Here is a 21,647-nt window from a genome sequence, read left to right as displayed (position 1 = left end):
TTGCCATCATCATCGCGAAGCCTAACACGTACTCACTCTTCCTCCAAGCTTCACTATTGTTCCTGATTCTCTCACCTCTGAATGGTGCTAATGCCACTCAGAGCCCAGTGCAATGGCTAGGGCTAGGCCAGAGTTAGGAGCAAGGCCAGAGTTCAGAAAGGCAGGCATCCTGACATGTCTTCAATTTCCTGCAAGAAAAGCTACATGCTATAAGATGTCACAGAACATGCTTGTTATTAGCATGTGTACCCGACAAAACTATTTTTTGTCATACAGATGAAAAAATCATGCTTGTTCATCAAAATCATCTCTTCCCATGGCCTCACTGTTTTCTCAGAAATTGTCACAAGTTTTCCTAAGTCATTTCCTTCAGATGATAATCACTAACATTACTCTTTCCACAAGTGTTTACTAAGCAGCTAATAGCAACTTTTCAGTTAAGAAAAATAATAATAAACATCGGATGATTCCTCTTAAGTTGTCTTTCCCTATTGAAAAGTTAGTACAATGCTCGTCTTCTCTATATTGAAATCCCCATACCCGGCACAGTGCCTGATACACAGTGGGTACTCAATGAATATTTGCTGAGTGATAAGCAACTTGTTTGTAGATAGGAGGATGGCTTTAAAATGCCATCATAAAATGGCAAATTGAGACCTTTCCTTTTAAATTTCAGTGTTTATAATCTCGCTGTATCTGCACATCATAATCAACATTCAACTATACAATCAGTACTGTATATATCCCCTCATGGGGAATAAGGGGAAGAGAAGTATGAAGAAAGATCTGTGCCCTCTAAGAACTTATATTCACATCTTATTTGTCTGAGGAGGTGAGGAAGCATAGAGGAACTTAGCACTTCACACACTGGATTCAATTCTTTCTTCAGGGGTTAAGCCTGGTAAACTTTAAGGCTTGAAAGCTAGTTTAAAGAAGTTACCTATGTTATAGCTACAGCCAAAGGATTATCAAAGTTTTCATTTATATTTTTTCTCTAATTTTCTATGAGGAAACATTATATTCTAGAATAGGTATCACTTACAGAGAGAAAAATACATTAGGAAAATTCAATATATGAAGCTGGGGGTTATTTTATTCTTGGGTGTGTCACTGTATCGATCCATTGCTCTTAGTAAAAGAAGTATAAGTTTGCATCGGATCAGATATTTCAGCCTGACTATAAAACATACCTCATCACACTGAAACAATTCTTTTTTTCTAGTGAGTTGGAGAGCCACACTTGATTTTTAAAATAATAATAATAACAGTGATATAAACTGGACACGAAACTGAATTCACCTAACTTTAGAGTATATTTTAAGCAAAATATTTTTGCAGCATATTCTGCTTTCCAGATTTTTTAACTGCCTATAGAATTATCTTCTCAATTCTAAAGTATCTAAAACATATTATTAGATAAATTAAAAAGATATTAAATAAAACATTTTAAAACAATGTATACAGGATTACACTGAAATCTGAAGCTAAGCCATATATAAGAATAACGTTGTTTAATTAGAATTATTAGAATATTATTATCTACCCTAAAAAAGAGATTAATTAATCAAAGCCATTTAGTATTGAGTATTTTAGCATCTGGGTTACAACTTACTATTAGATTTTTCCCTTATTAATAAATTATTAAAAACACCAAATCTGTTAGGCTACCAAAATAATAAAATATATAATTCTCACATAGCATATGTCATTGCCAAATAGAATTCATTTATATAAGATGCAGATTCTTGGTTATCTACCTCATTTTGTTTTGTTTTTGTTATATAACCCCTGAGAAAACTCTGCTTGAGATTCACCTCCTCTCTGTGACCTTTCCAGTGCAGTCCCACAGGGTCTCCACCCAGAGAGCTAGGCAAATCCAACTATATATAGTAGTTGGTGAGACCATTAGTTAGTTGTATACTTTTTCCACTATCTTGGTCATTTTTCTTTCTCTCACTACAGGTGACCATTATTCTCTCTTTTCTACTGATAAATTATTTGGGAAAGGTCATCTATATTTTCACTATTTTTTCCTAACCCTTTAAAATATTGAAATGCTTAGTACAGAGCTCCCACTCAATAAATGCATTTCTCAACTGTTTGTCACCTGTATATCAAGTGTTTTATATTTTCCTTGAAAGATACATTTTAATAAATCCATACGTGTCCACTTTCCTGACTATATGATATATGCAGAATCATATTAATCACACACCAAATAAAAAGAATTAATGTACCATATCTACGTACGTACACACACACACACACACACACACACACACACACACTCTTCAGGAAAACCTAATAATGACTGGTCAAATGAATAATAACAGGATAAAGATTATTACCGAATAACTATTGAGGAAAAGTTGCCAACACCAAAATTTTTTAGGCACTTAAAATATATGTTAGTGAAATGATTTTTTAAAATTATGTAATGTATTTTTAATGAATACGACAAAGCAGTCCAAAATTATTCTTCAGAAAATAATCTTACACAAAATAATAAGATCTCTCTTCTCAGCTTTTTGCGGGACTATAATTCAGCGCTATCAGAGACACAAAGGAGAAAAAATATATATCCCCATTCGAGCCCATGAAAACGTTTGGGATTTTAAAGTCTCGGTTTCCTGCATAAAATACCAGTGCCTCAGGTATTCCCTGCTAGGCAACAGTTACAGATATGTTCTTTTTTCTTTCTGATTATGTTTATGTCTGAGATTTCCTGATAACCCAAATGAGAAGCCTTATGAAAAATGGATAATGTAAAGTATACTGGATTCTAAGCAGAAATTTATACAGGAATCCAGCATGTCTTTATGCTCCTAGGTAAGGCTATTTCGTTCAGTCACCTACAGACACTGAAGTGAGCATTATGATTCACTGTGCTTCTATATCATTCATTTCTTTATGGATCGATTTTGAGACATTACATAGAAACTAAAATATTTTAATTTTTGCTATCATAATATGTTTCTTCCTACTTTTGGCAGAGTACTGTCCCTAATTTAATGCTCTGCCCCACAAAAGGGAGATCAAGTCTTCCAGAATCCTTAGTATAGGTGGTAAGCATTCATTCATTGAACAAATAAGTACTCAGTACATACTATGAGCAAGCACCATAGTGGTTGCTAATTACAAGTCACAGCAATAATTGCAAACATCTTACTGAGTATCTGCAATATGACAGGCATGGTGTTAAGCACGTCACAAGCATGTTCTCATTTCACCCTCACAACCCACTGCACAGCTCAAAAAACTGAATCTTAGAAAATATAACCAATTTACCTAACCACATAGTGAATAACAGTAAAACAAACATTTAAAACCCCAGCTTGATTCTAGAATATGTTCGATTGCTAATACAGATACTACACTTCATATGGTTTTATTTTACTCATTCCTGAAACTTAAAGCACATATAAGATACAGACACTTCTTATACAGTGACCAGTCACCAGTGGAGATATAAAAGAAAACAAAACAAGTCTCAGTAAAAATCAGTTCTTCCCAGTTTGAGGAACTTTTAAACTACCACAGTAGCAGTTATCTGATTTGCCCTTAATGTTCTATATTCAGTTTAAGTAATTTATATTCATTCATTCCATAAATACTTATTATCTATTTTATAATGTGCTCCCACAACATTTCTACCGATTTTGCTGTCATTCACTTACATAATACCCGACTTTTACTCATCTATTTTTCCATCTACAATTGTGCCTTGAAAACATGCTTTCAAGCTTTCCTCATAAACTCTCAAACCAGAAGTTAGCTGCTAAAAGTAGCTGATATTAAACTTTTTCTAATACTGCTAATATCTCTGCTTTAAAAGTTATTAATCTCTGCTATACTCAGGGGTGCCTTGATATATATAAGTACATTACAGGACACTCATATAATTTACAGACAAATCTTTCATGTTATAAAAGAATTCTTACCTTAGCAAAAGGATTCACTGAAAGTTTCCTTTTAAAATTGAATGCCTCTTGTGAATTTAACATGTTTGGGTTTCTAAAATTAAACTAAGAAAAAATTCTTAGAAACATCTCAAATAAAAGAAGGCATATGAATGTTTGTTTTAAACTGGAAAAAAAAAGCAGTTTTTTAAACTAAGATGAGAGATATGCACCACACAAAGGAAAATGGAGACATAGTAATTATCAAGCTAATCTGAAAATTGTAGACATCCAGGAAGCAGAACTTAAATCAGCTCCTCATAACCAGCTCCCATTTTTTCTTCCAATACCTGACTTTCAAGAAAAAGTTTTTCTTACAACCAGTCTCAAACATCACCTTTAATGGTTACTGGAAATCTGGCAGTACATTTTTAATGGATCCTTTCTGTTTTCCAACTACGATCAAATCCATATTAGTTGACCATAACTTAAACAGTTTTTTTCACCCACTGAAAAAGATAAAGATAGTCATCCTCATGAAGACCATAGCTATAGGGTGACTTCGATAGAATATATCCTATGAAAAGCTATAAAAGAAAAAAACTGAACTCTTGAATCAATTGGTTTCAATAAATTACAAATGATAACACATATCTTTTAATCACAATTTTTCTCTTTGTACCTAAAAAAACTTGCTGCTATGTTCACAAAATAACACTTTTAATTATTTATGCTTATTTATGCCCATGTAGCAGTAAAACTAATGCAAACAACCAAAGTGGCTTTGGGCCTCTCTTAGACTCAGTACCCACAGCTGTAAAGTGAGAAGGTCTCTAGGGATTCTTCCAGCTCTAAAAATCTATGAGTTAAAGACCTCTTTCTTTAAAAAGCAAGCTTTTTATCTAGATTGAACCAAATGATTTGACTATTGGACTTTGAATTGAGCAACATGAAAGTGTTACTCAAGAGTCAGGTTACACATTTTCTATTTCTCTTTAATAAATAAAACGTATTAAAATTCCAGATTTAACGAGAGTATGCTAAACTTCATTAAATATTGCTTAATGTGAAGGGGATCTTCCCCCTGCCAGGGTAACCAGAAGCCAAATTCCTAAGATGCTGGAGCTAAGAGGGAGAGTGGAAGTCTTCTGGCCAACTCTGTCATTTGACAGATAAAGAAACTGAGTCACTGAGAGGCCCCAAGTCTCCCAGGTACTTGCAGGAGGGAGGGCTACCAATTTTCCTCCCTTCCGCTTCAGCACGCTGCTTCAGTCACTATGTGGCATAGAGTGAAACTCTACATCAGTAAACAAAGGAATAGAAGAAGGTTAATTCCATTACCAGGTCACTAAATAATTTAGAGCCTTTTTTTTTTTTTTTTTAATGCAAAGACCTTATGTTCAGAAACTTACAGTTCAAAGTATGTTAAGTAAAACCATGTCCATATGCAGATATGTCTTCTCCCATATGCATCTTAAGAAAATAGCAAAGAAAAAAAAAAATAATTTATCATCAGCCCCTAGGAAACAAAAACTGAAATTAAAAGAAAGAATGGAGTAAATCTAAATTGTATATTTTCATTCCTTCTAAAAGGATTAAATAACAGAATTCTAAATGGTTTGTTTGTACTTTCCATGCAGTATGTAGATTAACCATGAAATTCTGTTTGGGACACTTTGACATCTGTTTTCAGTGCATTACAATGAAATCTGGGGACTTGATACATACATTTGCTGTAATAAAACTGTCACTAATCAGTGTTTTCCAAAATATTGCCCATAACTATTACTATTCAGTAGTCTCATTTGCATGATCTAATATTGTTGCTACATCATGTTTTCCCTGACAATGTGTTAGCTGGTCCCAGGCACATGCTCTAAAATGGCTGCAAACCGCTCAATAATCCCAGCACTTCCATGGTACTCTGTACATATGCATGCAATCTGCCCCAGAAATGAACTAATACTACATCCTTCACAAAATTTTTTCCCTGTAACTGGAATACCCAAGGTTGAATTCACATCCCCGGGTGTGAAAAACTCAACAAAAATAAAAGAACCCACATAGAGGAGGAAATTATGCCTCATGGGGCTTCCACAACAGAAGATGTAAACACAATCCTAACTCAGAACTCTAACAAATCTGTAATAATTCTGTTTGAATAATGAATGCCCAGTCTGTCCTTAACTTAAACCATTTCCATGAAACACAGAACAAGATTGGACCAGACTTTGAAATTGGGTCTGCTTCATTTTCTCCAGGATTAATAAATAGCTTTATCAATGCAGGGACCAAGCAAGAAACACCAGCTCACAAGGTGTTAACACACCTCCTGGATATTAGATTGAACAAATGCTTCCATTTCATACTGCATTTATCTGGTGTGTCATGTGCAAATCGTGGACCTTAGGCGGAAAGTGATTCTTTTTTTTTTTTTTTTTGAGATTTTTCTTTTTAAGTGGACCATTTTTAAAGTCTTTATTGCATTTATAACAATATTGCTCCTGTTTTATGTTTTGGTTTTTTGGCCATGAGGCATGTGGAATCCCCGACCAGGAATCAAACCCACAACCCCTGCGATGGAAGGCGAAGTCTTAACCACTGGACCGCCAGGGAAGTCCCAAAAAGTTATTCTGAGAGCCCAAAAAAAGGTCTTCACGAAAAAAACAAAAACTTATGAAAAACAATTTGTCTACCTATGCTAACTCGAAATGAATTCCATATTTTATCAGTACTTAGAATCATATTCATTTTCCTTAATAGTCCAATATAATTTCATTTTGTCCTCCTATGAACTCATCTTAAACCTGAAATATGTTTCTCTATACACGTTTTATATTATACAAATGTTGGATACAAAAAGCAGATTAATTGTAGGCCCTAATACTGTGTTGTTAGTACTAGGAAGTCATTCCAAATGTTCCAAAAGGGATTAATGTAGTATAACAAGTCTATTTAATTATTGTAAGACCAGTGATCCTCATATTACTATAAGCAGCTTTTCCCTTATTTGGAGACTGTAAATAGAACAGATACTGTTACATGATAACTGTAAGTCTTAACCAAAAATATTAATGCTTTACCATCAGGAAATTTAAAGAAATATGTTAGCTTCACCAGGAGGCTAAGAAAGGCAACCAGTATTTAAGAATCATGTATGCATCGATTTGCATACATGGTCAATGCACATTGACCATTTCAGGTCAATATCAACTTTAAATCCTAAGTGCAAACAAAGCTTTTCAAATGTATTAGAAGGACAAAATACTAAATCCTTCTGCCATCAACAGCAATCCAGTTTACACATGTCAAAAAATTCTGGATGTACTTTTTTATGTACTAAATAAAATACATGCTTCTTGATTTTGAACAGAATAGCAACATCAGGTATGTTCTCAAAAAGAAAAGACATGACACAGATTATTAAAAATTATGTGCCATAATCAGAGCAAGCTAATCAATGTTCTGATTCTACTTTCTGCACACCCTAGTTACCCTTTAACAGACAAACAGTGAGATAACTTTTCCTATTAACTCCTGGCCAGAAACCCTAAGTATAATTATAATTAAAATGCTGCATAGAAGAATATGAAATTTTTTTGCACTGCATCAGTGTGACGTGTGATTTAAGATATTTCCCTAGTACAGACTGTGGGTATGGGCTAACCTGTCCACTTTGCAAATCTGCTGTACAAAGTAAGTGAGAGGAGCAACCCACCCACCGCCCATGGGCAAGAAGCACCATGACTGGTTCCCCAAGGAAAATCTGGCCCACAAGAGAGGCTTCAGGACCACCGGATCCAACCAACCAGAGCCACAAAACTCAAGCGCTAATCCTAAATCTAATTTGGGAAGAAGAAGAAGATGTTTTAACCACTTCCCATTTGGCTTTCAATTGTTCTTAGAAAAAGTGACATCACTTTAAGTAAGAAATATTAACTTTTTTCCTCTAAAGATTATTTAATTAATTTTCTTAACACCATAAAAAAGGACAAGTGGGAAAGACTGACTTAAAGAGGAAGAGTCCAGTGGCAATAAAGTGAAAACAATTCACGTAACTAAAGAAACATTTTGAGTTTTGACCCAACTAGGGATCATTTTTAAATAAGACACTTTCAGACTCGAGTCTAAAAACCAGCAGCCTGCTCCTCTAGAACAATCCAGTCCACAACATCACCACTTCTGTCCAACCAAATCTAAAACATAAGTGTAGCTCTCCCAAATGTTGGCAATTTCATGTTTTTATAACTAAAAGTCCTATGTTTTCACTGGAGTACAATGAATTACAAGTACTTCCTACTACACCCTTCACTTAACACAAAGTTATTTACTCAAAGAGCCAACTAATAAAATTATTTTACTCCTTCCTTTCAGGGACTCCTAGATTGATCAAGAAATTAACTCTCTGATAAGTCTGATATAGAGGACTGCTAAAACTGTACAGTAATTCTACTTTAAGTTGATATAAAAACCATACACAACTAGGAATATGTTCCTACTAGGAAATATCTATACACATCACTGTGATCGGGACTTTTCATTTTCTCTTTGGAGGGTCTTATCACCTGAGATACACATAAACTAATTGATGACCTCTTGCTGCAACACCTAATCACTCATTCTCTTCACTATTGGGCATCTCCTCTGGATGTCTATACTATGCCATGTTCCTTTATAAAGAGCGATAATCACTCTTATTAATAACATCATTGCTTTTACTTACATGAATTATTTGATGTAATCCTAAAACAGCCCTGCGAAGCGGGCATTCTAATCCTCATTTTACAAGACAGAAAACTAAAGCACGTGGAGCTTAAGTGACGTAGCCAAGGTCACAAAATTGATAAAGAGAAGAAGCAAGACTACGAAGACATGTCACATTCATGCACTTATTTTTCTATGTTCTACAAAAACTAAAAGGCAGGAAGAAGGGAGATGTGCTCAACTGTGAAGGAATCCAAAATCCAAAGCTGACAGAATATTTTAAATGGTATGTTATTTACTCCTCAATCTATGAATGAACCATCCTTCTTAAGTCATTCCTGAAAGATCTAGGCCCTACTTCTCTCTTTTTTTCTCTACCTTCACTTCTTTTCAACTCTGCAACACACACACACACACACACACACACACACACACACACACATCAATTACACATGATGCAGGAACTTAGGTTCTTTAACTCAGCAGCTGCGATTTGTTTTACATCATTTAGGTGGAGGAACTGAGGCAGACTTCTGGAAGAAATCACAGACATTTTTTAAATCCTTGGGGGCTGGCCGCTGTTCTTGTATCACAGTCCCACTGCATATGACCCATTAGCCCACTAACCACATCCAAACTCGATTCTTGGTGGACTCCACCACTGAAAACACCAATGAGTGAGCAGAAAGGCATGAGAGGTGTTTTCAAGTCTAGATTGGATTTTATGGGCAGGAGAGAGACGCTGAGGCTATTGACCAAAATCAGACGTTTCATTTACCTTTCTTCCTTGGATCCGCAGGATGCTGGATTATCAACACAATTAATGCTGAAAAGCATTTAAATTCCTTGATCTTGTGAACATTCCTGGGGGAAAAATAGTTTAAAACAGCAACAACCAAAAAGAAAAAAAAAAGAAAGAAAGAAAAAGAAAAACTCTCTCACCTGCCATTTCAGATATTTTTTAAATGGGAATAGAAAAATTGCATGTTTTCTTCCAAGGTTCTTGTGCCTGGACCACATTGTCTCTCATCTGTCAGTGTATCCCCACACATGGATAAACAGTATGGGACATACAAGTAAGGAAATGCGCATTCTAACTTAAACTTCCTTTTTTCCCTCTAATAATTTAAAAATAAAATGTAACAGCTTGGATTTTAAATATTTAATCTGGCAAATATAGGAAAAATCATGAACTACAATGTCATATTTGGCAAAGAAAAATTTGGTAGGATAAAAATATCTGTGTTTTAACATTTTAGAAGGCATTTCCAATATTTTAAAAATAAAATTATTTCACTGCTTCGGAAGAGAACAGAGGTAAAATTCTCTATTTTTGCATAGGAGGGTTTCATAAAGAAGGGAAAAAACAATTTTTATATTTGTTAAAATAAGCATTGAATTTCACACGCTGGCAAATGTCCCCAAAGAAGTAAAAGCTTCAGATTTACCAATGGTTCACTATGCTTTGAAATTTAGCTATCGAAGTCGCAAGAATAGGTTTCCCCTAAAACTATAAGATGGACTATGTAAAGTTACAACATGACTCTCATTTCTTAAAAATTTTGTTTTAATCCTACATGTTTAGTATACAGCTTTTTCCAATACCAGACAAGTTTAAGAGGTGAAGTTTATAAGTCAGTCATTTTAGGACTTACGCATTGCTAATCCAAAGCATAACTAAATTTACCAGTTTTACCCTATATAGTGACAATAAAATATTTTTATTGTAACAGCCGAAAATGTTGAAAAGCAATTATTAAGGAAATCATAAATATAAAAAGCTGAAAAGCCAACCTCAGAAGAGAGGGGAAAAGGAAATGGTGATATGAATAATCATAAAACACGGAAACTGAAAATCTAAGCAGAAGAAATCCAAATCCCTCTAAATGCCAGAATACTACCCCCCACCTCCTGGAGCAAGGAGAGCTGCAAATTTGTCCCCATCACTGTCAGCAAACAAAAGAAAGTCACTTCTACGGCTAGACCATGTCAAACAGAAGACATCACTACTGCGAAGGGACGCCTGGAATCCACTGGGGTGTAAAGTCAGGGCTGGGGCTTTTTGTCAGCTATTACCATAAAAGAATAAGAGGAAACAGTGACATTACTACACAATAGAAAGGTCAAACAGCTTGCAGCCATTTCATGACCCAGACAAGTCAAGGTCAAAGGATTCAGGTAGCAAGTTAGCCAGGGCATAAGTTACAACACAAATGAATTGTTTTAACACATCAGCTTTGGTCAATTAAACCTAACAAGGCAAGTTGCATCACGTAGCAGGGTTCCTGACACTAAGGCCAGAAGCTGAGACCAACCTCATAAAACAAGGCTTTTAACATAGCATAGCAAATTTAAGGTAATCCATCCAGAAACTGCAGATGTCAGAATAATAAAATACAAGTTGTCCTAAGCAGGAACATTTTTCACACTTCAGAATTCACTAATAGAGGGGTATAGACTTCATATTGACATATTCGGGTTATTAACATGGGCACAAATGTAATCCCCTACTCACACGAATTACAAAATACACCCTATTTCAAATAACTATCTTAACATCTGTGCTTATGATCATATTTTTGTCCTAAGCTCTACCATTCCCTGTTAACAGCAATACATTTCTCCATGTATATTTTTCAATGTGAGTTTTGAAAAATGAAGTTTTAAAAAAAATCCTCAGCTTCACGCTGCATCAGAATATGTATTAGTGTCACAATTATGAACTGGTGCTTGTTAAATGCTTTTGTGTAGTTTTGTGGGAGATACATGTATTTTACAATTCAACTCAATACTATTTATTAAAGTTTCTATTTTGAGACATGGAGTTGACGCCAGCCAGAATTTTAAAACTGCAATATATTTAAAGAATTTTTTCTCAAAAGCAATTCTTATTTTCTTTTTTTGCGCTTGTTTAAACAAATCCCATTTTCAACTGATTTGTGCTTCATCCATAACTTACTACATGCTCTGAGCTGCCTTAAAATGGGATTCTGAAAATAAACAACCTCCAGGCAACTCTCAGCTAGTAAAATTACTTCATCCATCACCCCATATTTTCAATTATATAGTTCTTATTCAGAGTTCTTTAATTTGTCTGTGATTCATCAGTGCTGTCCTGTTTAAACTATCATCATAAACAGAGAGAATATGTGTATCTAAGTGTTTTATTATAAACAATATATTTATGCACAAGAAGAGTTTGCATTCCCCTCTTAGAACATTGCTTGATGTAATTTTGAGGGTATTTTTTTCTTGTATGTGTGGCCTTCAATTCAGCCTCAAGGTCTTTCCACCTCATTGGTTAATTGGTGACCATTTCTTCCAATTTTCTGAATAATATAACAACCCAAAAGCCCAAGCATTCAAGTCCCATTAGCCTCACATCCTATACCATCCAGTCTAATACAAACTAATCCCGTAGACTCCCTCCTCTGCAGCACGCACTTGAAGTTCGCAAGTTCTCTGCAGTTCGGTGATTTTTTCTCTATGCCAAATCCCAACAATGGAATTCAGTGAAATTAACCACATCACATAATTAGAGTTCAAGGACCCAAGAATGTATTTTAAGATGAGACGACATACCACGCTGCCACAGAAAAGTGAGCTTGAAGAGGAAGCTCCCCTCTTGGCTATGCTTGGCGCTGAGGCATGCTGCTGTAATAACTCCTGTTTCCCATCACATAACCGCTAGTCCTTGAGATTTCTAAAATTATTCCTCTGCCACAAGGATGGAGGGAAAAAAGGTTGTAAAACTGCTTTGAACATAACGTTGGCTGATCACTTGCTCTGTCACAGCGCATACATGGACAAACTCCTCAAGCGTCACAAGTTCAACTCTCCTCAACTCCAAACTAGGAAATGCTACCTTTTCACAAACTGCAGAGACACTTCCACCTAAAACTAGTTTCAGAGCCAGGGATCACCCTTGCCTTCGCCCATCTTTTTCAGATATTTAATAATTCCCTATTTTAATGAGCGCCCCTTAGGCTACTTCCACTCTCTGAAACCTTAACCTTCCAACAAAGCAATAATGATTCTTTTGATTATAAAGTCAGTTATCATGCAAGCCACTGGGATGACAGACGTGAAAACCTATTCATCTCAACTTTTATGAATTCCAGAGAATTCTGGCGCAGCCTCCCACTGGGTCCCTCCCTCTTCAGGTGCTGAAATTCCAACTGGTTGGCAGGGATGGCAGGGGTAAAAGTGTCACAAAACAGTTTTTTTAAGCCCACTGGTCTAGTTTCTCAGTTCAGTCAAGCAGAATGAAAGTTTATGTGACAGACTTTACTCATCAGATATGTTGGATTGTTGTTCCAAATTATAGTGCCAAACTTAAGAGTAAAAAGTTAATGGAGGGGGCTTCCCTAGTGGCGCAGTGGTTAAGAATCCGCCTGCCAATGCAGGGGACACGAGTTCGAGCCTTGGTCCGGGAAGATCCCACATGCCGTGGAGCAACTAAGCCCGTGCACCACAACTACTGAGCCTGTGCTCTAGAGCCCGCGAGCCACAACTACTGAAGCAAGCCCGCACGCCTAGAGCCCATGGTCTGCAACAAGAGAAGCCGCCACAATGAGAAGCCCACACGCCACAATGAAGAGTAGCCCCCGCTGGCCGCAACTAGAGAAAGCCCGCGTGCGGCTTTGAAGACCCAACACAGCCAAAATTAAATAAATTAATTAATTTAAAAAAAAAGTTAATGGAGGATTAAAACTTTAACTTCATTTTGGCAGTTTCCTTGTAAATTCCAAATTTAGGGGAAAACAAGTAAGTAAATAAAAAATCCTACGAAATCTATAGTACAGCTATGTGTGGATATACCTCTTAGGTACCACTTTAGAACACAGAAACTTTAAAGAATTAAAGCAGTGACAACAGGCCTCCTCAATGGCTCCTGCCCAGCTGAGTCTGCAGGCACACACCCTGTATCTGTCAGGGAGCACCCCTTGGGAGACCTAAGCATCATCTCCTGTCATTGCACTGTTCCCCCAAATTACCATGATTCCTGAATAATGAACATCATTTTGGTCCTTTTGCATATGGAGTTATTTTCCCACACAAGAGGCATAGTGCACTAAATCTGCAAATCCAAACGTGTAATCTAGATGAATATTTTTCATTACAAAATGTGTAGTGCAGCGTATACGGTGAGAGGGTATAATGCAGAGTGACACCCAATGCTGTCAGCAGGACATTTTACCAACCTTTGCTGCCTCCAAAAAGTGGATCATTATATACTTTTTAAATATTTGAAAATCATAATTGATATAACAAATGATATACCTCTCTCTCCCTCTCTCCTTCTCTCTCTCTCCTTCCCTTTTGAAAAGTGAGATCATATTAAGAGCAATTCAAGAGCTTGGTTTGCCATATCAGAACACAGATGCCAAGCTTTCCCAGCTGGCAACTGGGGCCTCAGAGTTTAACTCTTGAATTGTCCAGCAAAGCTATCAGGGCAGGAACATCATGGCAGAGAGGGCAAACTTCTGGCCTGTGTTTTCTTCTTATCAGTGAGAAAATTGCTACGTATCTCATATTACAATATATGTTCCCACAAAGGTCTCATTAAGCCTAGGAGCAAGACAGGCCAGTAGGAGCCCTTCTTTATCTGCTGAATTGTGCGAGAGCCAGAATGCAAACAAGTGTGCACTAGAGTTCATAAGTTCAGTCAAGGACAGGACGCTAGATGGGAAAACTTAACAGTGTTCCCCTAAATCAAACATGCATACAACTGTCATGCTTTCTGAGCATTTCACAATTTAAGCCCACCAATCCGTTTTAACAGATTATGAAAGCTTCCTTTTCCCCATAATGGGAAATATCTGCAAATGAAGTGAAATTTATTAAAAGGTTAAAATATGCTGTCAACTTGCAAACAATGATCTACTTAAGCTTTTCATAAAAAAAATAATAATTGTTACCCAAAAGGATTCTTAAAGTCAGTAACTGAGGGAGGAAAACAATTCTTAGCATTTGCTTCCTCCCTAATGAGATGTGACAACCAGGAAGGATTCTGTTTCAAAAACAATAATAATGATTACAACTTCCCCTGTAAACAAGTCACGTTTTTCACAATGTCGAAATGCACTTTGATCATCATATCAGTTACCAATAAAACAACAGAAGTTGCCATCCACAATTTTAAGGATTCCACAAGGCTAAAAGGGAAATTCCTCTCTCATGAGAGTCACGAGGTTCCAGGCCTCTTTAGCACTCCAAAACATGTTTAATAAGAGTGCAAAACACAGTCCAAAAATCAGTCAGGCTGAGTTGAAACTCGAATCTGTTAAATTCATGACAACAGTTACTCTCTCTTGAGATCCTGAAACATCTTAGTGTGTTGTGACCCATCTCTTTCTTCAAAACCCTTTCCTGCCTCAGAGAAAGCCCAGCCCCCTACCCCACGCCACTCTTCAGACAGGACACAGTGTGGCCACTCAACGCCTCCACAGGCCAGACTTCCTTCTGTGTAGCCTTTTGGGTAGCACTGCTAATCCTTCTTATTAATTAACGAGATAATGGTGGTTAACCAGAAAGCAATATGAATGCAGACCATCTAGGAAACTTCAACCAAAATTATTTCAGCCTTTTGGTTGGTCTTCCTGACGTTAGGTTTCCTCATGAAGGTTTTCTCATTTCTTTTTTTTTTTTAACGTTTACCCTGTTACACATTACTAACTAGAAAAAAAATAGAAAGGTCCTCTCAATGGGTTACTGTAAAATTTGGAAGTGTGGAAACTGAAGGAACTAAAAATTGCCTAAGAAATACACAGTGATGTGACTGAAAGCCACAGTCAGTCCTGGCAAGTGCATTCCATGTCACTGCAGCCAGCTAGCCCTCCATACCCTTCCCAGAGCACACCCAGCATCCTACAGCGTACTTCTGTCCCGGGAAGGTGTGCTGCGCGAGGCTTGCCTGGTTTTTGATTTGTTTTGTTTTGCTTTGCTTTCAAGAAGGCAGTAACAAAGACAATATGGGGAATAGGTACCACCTGCCCAAGAATCCCTGGACATCTTTAATATCTTGGGGAAAATGGAGGCCACTTCAGAGCTGTTTTTTCCTTTAATCTGTCACCATCTTTGAAAAAAAAAAAAAGAAACCTAAAAAAAAAAAAAATAGATAAAAGGAAGGGTTTTCTATCAGCTAAGGTTTGCTGCAGCAAACAAGCAAGCAGCTTTCATTCAGGGATTGTCAAAAACTTTTCAGTGTGCCCACTGCAATGCGGATGCCAACCAACGAATCAAAGGCATTCAGCAACTAGACAAAGAGGGTCTGATGCCAACCTCGGTGCCACTGGCAACCATTATTGGCATCCAGCACAGTGTCTGCCTTTTTTTTCCCCCTCGCCTGGCACTTCACAAACAAAATGGCGGTTCTTGTAGCAACGAAACAGCCGAAGCGCAGCCCTCTGAATCAATACCGTCAAATGATTTTATGGATTTAAACGCAGGGACTCCCACATGATGTGTATATTTTAGGTAAAGTGGGGGGTGGTATCATTTTATAAATGACTATATTGAACATGACCGTTTCCTAAACATGGAGCAATACAAAAATGGACTAAATTGTGGTCAACCAGACTCTAGGCACAGAAGAGGCTGAATAACAAAGAGATTTAGCTTTAAAGGAAATTCTGCCTTGCGGCCATGGGATGCACAAGTCTAATGAACTATATATCAAAACTGATTTCAAAATGCATACATTCTCCCCAAAACTGTATCAGATGCAGATGTAGCACTAGAGCTTGTGTCAAAGCTCTAGTAACTCTTTCCACATTTCAAAAAAAGATGAGGCTGAGGCATGAAAGAAAAAAAAAAAAAAAAAAGTGTGGGTTGAACCAAAAGAGAAAGAGGGAAAAAGCATAGGAAGTTGGTCAACAATGAACTTTATTATTTGTTGGTCTTTATGTCATCCTCCAGAAGAGATGCAGTTTGTGATCTTGTATAAATAACCAAGAGGACTATTGACATTTCTAGATCTGGAAATTGTCAATATATTGTAACATCACTCCACACTGCAATGCGGATGCCAACTAACAAATCACAGGCATCCTGAGCTAAACAAAGAGGGTCTGATGCCAATCCTGGTGCCAGTGGCAACCATCTTTGGCATTCTCTCTGTTCTTTCTCATGTTTTCCTCCCAGTCGTTTAGAAGTGGGGAGAGAAAGAAAAAAGGGGGGAAAGGTAATTCTGTTGCTCATTCTGTTGCAAACATTACATTTTTCTTTTCTGATTTTTCTTTCATGTTTTTCTTTATACTTTTTCACCTGATTGATAAAACATACTTAAGTGGGTTTTCATGCACTTAGAGGAGAAATAAAAAGTCACGATGGGAGATATGCAGCCCTCTGACTGACTACAGACTTATATTTTAAAATTCTTTCTTTAATCAAATGCACTGCAAAATGACATAATTAACCTACATTTGACCAAAGGAAAAAGATATAAATTTTGAAAAAAGGAAAACACAAAAGCATCCTGATGTGACTTTTTCAAAGAAACAGCCAACAGATGTTAAGAAGATATGGTGCACTCACAGGTAGCCGAAGATATAAATTAGGTGCGCAGTGTAAAATAATAAAAGGTTTTTAAAAGAGAGACTAAAAACAACAACAAAATCAATGTTTTATCTGAAAATGTGGTCTGCAAGAGTTGCTTACAACTTTATGACTATCATGACCGATGGTGCAATGCAGAAGGCATTTATGCATTTTTCTTTCTTCAGTCTATCTTCACAAATCCAAAGGATATGTTCTTTATTGTCAGTTCATCAACCAAGAGAGTTGGCTGCCTGCCCCAGGAGTGAATGTACATGCGTGCACACCTCAAGGACTAGCCTTCAAGCAAGTTAAAAAGCGAGCAGCAGTGAAGTGCTTGCAAACCTTCCCTCCCTGCACTAAAAAGTTACATGACCCACTTTCTAAAACTTTACTTCCAGCCTTGACTTTCACGACAGAGTTACAACACACTGACAGTCAATTCAACACATATATACAGCCCACCTTAAAATGTCACCTCCTAGACAGCTGCCAATCAAATTAAGTGTCATGTGTTAATGTGCTTTTATTTTGGGACACACGGGGAAAAAAAAAATTTTTTTCCCCAAACCATCATTACTTGGACTTTAATTTTTCAGTGTATAGAAACAGTAAATGCAATCTTTCATTAAAAAAAAACCAATATTTCCAAATGTATGATATCAAGCACCATTATTTAAAATCAAACTAGAAATTTTTAAATGACTTGTAAGCATATCTCTAAAACTATACTAAGGAAATACAAAGACAAAAAGCACATAGTAAGTACCTAGATTTCTGAGTCAAAAGAGTAATTCTGATATTTTATATTTTGGGATGATGATGAAGTTCATACCATTTACTAAATCCCACACTTATATAACACATATCAGATAACTGTCTGCCACCTGGCTATCTGCAGGCCACTTTCCCTACCACCAGGCCAAGTTAGCAAATGACCCACCACCTATGGCAGATTAAACTACAGTCCACTTTTGGTAGGTTGTTTTTTAAAATGTTTTCCTATGGACTGTGCTAATACAAGGACATCTATATACCAATACATTTATTTGAAGCATTTCTTTAAACCTCCTTAAAGAAAATATATTAAGAAAAATAAAAATAATAAACATGTTTCACGAACCCAGAAAACACTCAGCAAAATATATCACCTATTTTTGAATCATTCAGGCAACACTTATACCACTCTCTTTATCAAGGATTTTTTAAAATAGGTACGGTATGCGGTTTCTGCATTCTTTTTGAGATTTATTTTAATCCAGTGTAACCAGTCTACTTTCTGTTTTTGTTCTGTAAGGAGAGCTGCGACTTCCCTCCTCGGTAAGTTTTATGAATTTACACTCAAGTAAACGAACAATAATAAGTGTTCCCAAGTCACTCTGGGAAAATATTATAACATAAATTATTTAGATAAGAACTATGATCCCTTTAATCTACAGCGAATATTACACAATCAAAAGTAGGTGTTGATAGAAATATTTAAATTAAATAAATCTAGGTCTACGTAAGGTATACTTTCTGATACTGGCTACCTTAAGCATTCTGTAATAGGAAATGTTAATTCTATTTTTTCAAGGCAATAGCACTAGATCCGTGAAAAAAGTTGATCTACCTCGTTAGTTAGGAGGTTAATACAAAGAGTGTTAAAGAACGGTTTGACTATTCATAAATCAAGTTACATTTTCAAACTGGGAAAAGATGACTAGATGTAAAGAATGTAGCCGAGGACAAAAAGTGAAGTGTAATAAACACTTCGGACTATTCTGTGTCTTTGAAAAAGTGTATTATTTCAAAGACACTTGAAAACACATCTCTTTGTGGTCTTTAAATATCCATGCCTATCCAGGTAGGAAAGCTCCATGTCTATTTCCATAGCTTGCGCATGGCAGTGGACAAGCAAGTGGAGGAGGGCATGCCACTCTCCCCAGAGCAGGTGAACGAGACCTAGGCGCCTCCAGGACCATCTAACCCAAGCCAGGTGTTCCTTGTGTGGGGTTTGCGGGCAGTGTGTGCCGGGCTAGAAGAAAGAACAATCTGCTCCTACCTTGCTCCTGCACGTAGTATGCCAAAAACAAATCAAGCTCCTTAACTGATACTGTGATATGATGTGGCTGGACACAAAGTGCTGGGTTTGTGCAATGTGGGGATTTCATGAGCCGCTCTCCATCGGTACTTTCCAAGGGGATGCCTTTGAACAGGATCACCATGACTAGATCCAGACGCCAGACTTTGTCTGCCTGTCGCAGGCAGTCGATTCTCCTAATCTTACCCTTCTGGTCGGGATTGGATAAGACACAGCACGGGTGCTTCTTGCCAGTCACGGTGAGCACAAAGTCCTCTCGGTACTCCTGGCGGATATCTTTGCGCAGTTTGGCCAGGAGCCTGGATGCCCACTTCTGTTTGATTTCAGGCTTTTCGCTGAGAAGCTCATCTTTGACTGCTCTTTCTTCATCCTTTGACATTCGCTTCTCGTGCTTTTTAAAGTATTTGCGTTTCCGAGCCTGCAGGTTGAACCAAGTATAGGCAATTGCACGGACGTGTGGAAGTAGTGCCTCGATGAATGGGTGAAATTCATCCTGTGGAAGATGAGGAGGAAAAAGAAGACATACACAGTCAGTTTAGTTTTTTAAAGGCTCCAAAACATCAGACCACAACCCCTTCCCAATTCGGTACCAAGAGTTATGCACAAAAATAACATTCTTTTCTTATTTAAAATTATCAAAATAGCAGGACCAGAAGAAAATAAAGTATGCCAAGCTGCCCCTTTTCCACCAAAACTCACAGGTTGATTCTCCCTCCTAAAAAAGAAAATAAGGTTTATATTTGTATTTCCACTCTGGCCCCATCCCCCTCATTCCCACCATGTATCCTACATTCTTTAAAACGTAAGCGACCAAGATGCTTGGCACCTAATTCAATATTTAAATATTTGATTGACCAACTAACACTAAGCAGTACCATTTTACAAAGAACACAGTGAGATTTTTTTTTTTAATCGGAGCAGAGCTGTTCAGAAGGCAGGAGCGATGCCACAGTTCATTTCTCTTCTCTGTGGCACAGAAACACAAAGCATATAGATGCTCAGTGTAATGCCACACAGTTCCCGCTTTTGGAGCATGCTCTCAGCAAGAGGCTGCTGGTGGCACAAAGAGCATGCGCCATTAAACTTGATCCATTTTCTTATCAAACGTCCAACATTCCAACACTGAAACAGCACCATTCCAAGAGTGGTAACTAGAGAAACTGGTATACAGTGAGGGAAAGTGGGCAAAGGACACAGCTTGTCGTATCAGTGTCCTGAACAGAAGGTTTCCATACTTTGAGCAGTGCATTCCCTCCCTCTACCAGCAACGCTGGCCCCCAACACACACACACACACACACACACACACACGTGCGCGCACGCGCGCGCTGCTACTCTCTAACAAACCCACAGACACGCTCTTGCATTTTTAAATAAAAGTTTCTAAAGTTGAAACAAAATTGACTCGGATGTTCTTCCGGCAGCTTTCCTATAGAGTCTGAAGCCCCACAGAGTCAGTTAATTTGTTAACCGATCACATGAGTGTGGCAATTATTCTAAACCCCTTAAAAATCAATCTGAGGTGAACAATGAAAAATGGCAACTTGGCACCAACTTTACATTCTTTGTGTCTCTGCATGCAGTGGCAGGGTGACACCAGGAGTGCACCGCTGGTCACTCCCTGCTTTTGTGGAATCAATACAATTCATCTGCTACGCCTCTGAATTCTTGGACAGGGCTGTGGGTGCCCATATGCATGGACTTGTGAATCTGCACGTGGAGAGATCCCGTCTTGTGAATTAAGTGGTTTACCTTAGGCTCCTGCGTTTTTCCTGCCTGTTTCATGTACGCCTTTTATAAGGGAGGGAGGCGGCGACGAGTGGCAGATAATTTGCACCTCCAGTTATTTCAAGTTACTTCCCAAAGCAGTCAGTATGTCATTACTTCCTGCCATAGGTAAAACCTGTCTCCTAAGCTCAGGCCTCTTACTGTTCCGAGAAAGAGCTTAACATCCAGTCGTGCACACTGTATGCGGGCAATAAGGCCAGATCTGAAACAAATGAGAACTTCCACTGCAGCCACTTTTCTGGTCACTGTATTGTCACCTCAACCACAAAATAACTTTCTCTAACTGTTTGTATCCCAAGTTAACATTGACATCTTAGGGCTGGTCACCCTGAACTATGTGGAATAAATTCTGTTTAATCAGCAGACTGATGAATTCCATCAGGTAAAAATGATGAAAGTATCACAAATGACACTCTAACAAAGAAGACACCCCCAAACTCCCATAGAGTTATGAACTCATTTTTAAGATCAAATTCAAAGTTTCAACGCTAAAGACTGCAGCATGTTCGCAGTCTGCAGTTCAGATCCGGAAGAGGTGTACATCCCATCCAATCAATAATGCAGTTTTCAAGTGTTTTAACATATTGCTGTAAAATGTTTCTAGAGCAGAATAAACCTAAATCAAAATTTTATAAC

The 21,647-nt window shown here is 37.4% G+C and overlaps 1 protein-coding gene across 6 annotated transcripts in view; it reads right to left on the bottom strand.

Annotated features, from left to right (window-relative positions):
• NFIB (nuclear factor I B) overlaps positions 1-21,647 on the bottom strand; it is a 229,066-nt gene that overhangs the window by 203,053 nt on the left and 4,366 nt on the right. For 4 of the 6 annotated variants that reach the window (XM_022573744.3, XM_022573745.2, XM_089913216.1 and 1 more), the window contains exon 2: positions 19,186-19,717. In XM_022573744.3, the coding sequence (XP_022429452.1) occupies positions 19,186-19,717 (532 nt within the window). The remainder of the gene's footprint in view (positions 1-19,185; positions 19,718-21,647) is intronic. The other 2 variants (XM_089913215.1, XM_089913217.1) reach the window with 1 other exon arrangement.

Source organism: Delphinapterus leucas, chromosome 6 (assembly GCF_059928025.1).
Source record: "Delphinapterus leucas isolate spDelLeu-1000000601 "Yukka" chromosome 6, BTC_Dleu_Yukka2, whole genome shotgun sequence".
NCBI classification, from domain to species: domain Eukaryota; kingdom Metazoa; phylum Chordata; class Mammalia; order Artiodactyla; family Monodontidae; genus Delphinapterus; species Delphinapterus leucas.
Note: the sequence above shows the minus strand (reverse complement) of the source record. Positions and strands in the feature narration are given on the sequence as shown.